This window comes from Guillardia theta (assembly GCF_000315625.1).
Source record: "Guillardia theta CCMP2712 unplaced genomic scaffold GUITHscaffold_35, whole genome shotgun sequence".
NCBI lineage: Eukaryota > Cryptophyceae > Pyrenomonadales > Geminigeraceae > Guillardia > Guillardia theta.
This window is the reverse complement of record NW_005434639.1, coordinates 63,248-65,173: the sequence shown is the minus strand read 5'-3', so window position 1 is coordinate 65,173 and position 1,926 is coordinate 63,248. Positions and strand designations below refer to the sequence as shown.

The 1,926-nt window shown below is 55.2% G+C and overlaps 1 protein-coding gene across 1 annotated transcript in view; it reads right to left on the bottom strand.

The window, feature by feature from the left end:
• Positions 1–405: 405 nt before the first annotated feature.
• GUITHDRAFT_163254 (hypothetical protein) overlaps positions 406–1,926 on the bottom strand; it is a gene marked incomplete at its 3' end in the record, with an annotated part of 2,513 nt that continues 992 nt past the window's right edge. The window contains exons 6-13 of the mRNA XM_005832281.1: positions 1,563–1,615; positions 1,477–1,513; positions 1,397–1,433; positions 1,294–1,343; positions 999–1,049; positions 900–952; positions 751–853; positions 406–474 (exon numbers count right to left, since the gene is read on the bottom strand). Coding sequence (XP_005832338.1) covers positions 406–474; positions 751–853; positions 900–952; positions 999–1,049; positions 1,294–1,343; positions 1,397–1,433; positions 1,477–1,513; positions 1,563–1,615 — 453 coding nt within the window. The remainder of the gene's footprint in view (positions 475–750; positions 854–899; positions 953–998; positions 1,050–1,293; positions 1,344–1,396; positions 1,434–1,476; positions 1,514–1,562; positions 1,616–1,926) is intronic.

Sequence of the window (1,926 nt, the reverse complement as noted above, 5' to 3'; positions counted from 1 at the left end):
CTCCTCTCTCTCTTCGTCTCTGTCTCATCTTGACAGGGTCTGGAACAGGCGGATTGGGAATGAGATGGGGAAGGAGAGGAGTTCTCTTGACAATTCCCCAGCATTTAGGCACGAACAATTCATCGTCAAAATCACAATCTTGTACTCATATCCGTCTTCCTCTCCATCAGGTGCAAGAGCGGGAGCAGTAACAGTCACATACACTTTGTGCTCTTCCTCGTCCTCTAGCTCCAGGACCAGGTCCAGGGCTAAGGCTCAGTCTCACTCGTACTTTCCATCAGGCGTAGTAGGACTAGAACTTGTCCATGATCATGAGCAGGACCAGGGCTCGTCCAAGGGCCCTCTCTCCCTCCATATCGTCTTAGTGAATGTTTCGGTCTCCGTGCTTATTTTTCTCCTCCTTCTTCACCTGCTCCCGCCGTTGTCCCTGCCCTTCTCCCTCGTCCATGCCGTAGTCGTCGGTTTAGGAGTAGACTGATGGCAGTGTCATTGGCAGCAGGAGGACCAGCAGGAGGAATAGGAGGAGGATGAGGAGGTGGTAGAGGATGTGGTAGTGAAGGAGGAGGAGGAGGGGGAGGGGGGAGGGGGGAGGGGGGAGGGGAGGGAGGAGGAGGAGGAGGAGGAGGAGAAGGAGGAGGAGATGGAGTTGGCGTAGGAGTTTTCCTGATAATACTGCAGGTTTTCGAGTTAGAAGAAGATGAACAGGAGGGACGGAGGGAGGAGCAGGAGCAGGAGCAGCAGGAGGTCGACCTGGTACTCCTGTAGCCCGAGGGTGCAGAGGGCGTGGAAGTTGCAGACGTAGGCGTTGGACTTACCCTCCTTGAGTAGCGAGAGGATGACTGACATGTCGCTCCTGCCAGCAGACCTTCAGTTGCTCACGGCCAGCTCCAGCTGGGGACCTGCTCAGGTCTGGGATCCTCAGTTTGGGTTTGGGAGGGGATAGAGCTCCTTCCTGCCGCAGGCTCAGCGACCGGGCGGGGGCTGACGGGGCTAAGGACCTTGGACTTGAGATGAATCTCCTTCTCCACCGCTGTCCTCACGGACTCGATCTGAGCACGCGGAGTGAGACAGACTTCCTAGTCCTCCTCCTCCTCCCCCTCCCCCTCCCCCTCCTCCTTCTCGTTCTCTTCCGCGTTCTCGCCCTCTTTTCTCGTCCTCGTCCTCGTCCTCGTCCTCGTCCCGCCTCTTCCTTCTCTCCCTTCTCCTCTCCCTCCCTTCTCCAATCCTCCTCCCCAAAGTTTTATCCCTTCCTCCTTCCTCTTCTCGCCGCCTTCCCCATCTCTCCAGTCGTACGTGCGCTTCTGAGATCTCTTGGTCCACTATCCAGTGATGATTCATGATAGCTGCAGGCAAGGCAATGAGAGGAGGAGCGAGAGTGCGAGGAGGGACAGCAAACCTGTGTTCGTCTTTCCCTCCAAGATCAGAGTCTTGACCTTCTCCAACCATCATCCCCAGCGCGTCATCTACCACAACCACCTTGATGTAAGTGTCCTGCTCCAGCTGCTTGCACATCCTGGGGTCTGCTCAGCAGGAGGCAAGCAGGGAGAGGAGTCAAGACAGACTTTGAATCCTTCGGGCTCTTGGGCAGCGGGAGGTTGCGGACAAGGCCGACCTGACGAGCATGTTACTCAAGAGCCCAGAAGACTCTCCTCCTCCTCCTCCTCCTCCTCCTCCTCCTCCTCCTCCTCCTCCTGCGGCGTGTCGGCCGCCTCCGAGGGCGGGAGAGCCACTTCCTCTACTTTCTCAACACCAAAAAAAAAAAAAAAAAAAAAAAAAAAACGGCTTTTTTTTTTTTTTTTTTTTTGGAGAGTGGTTTTTTTTTTTTTTTTTCTTGGGGGGTGTCCTTTTTCTTTCTTCTTCAGTTATCAGGTGGGGGGATAACGGGGAATATTAGGTGGTTGTTAGCAGCCACAGACGACGCCCCTC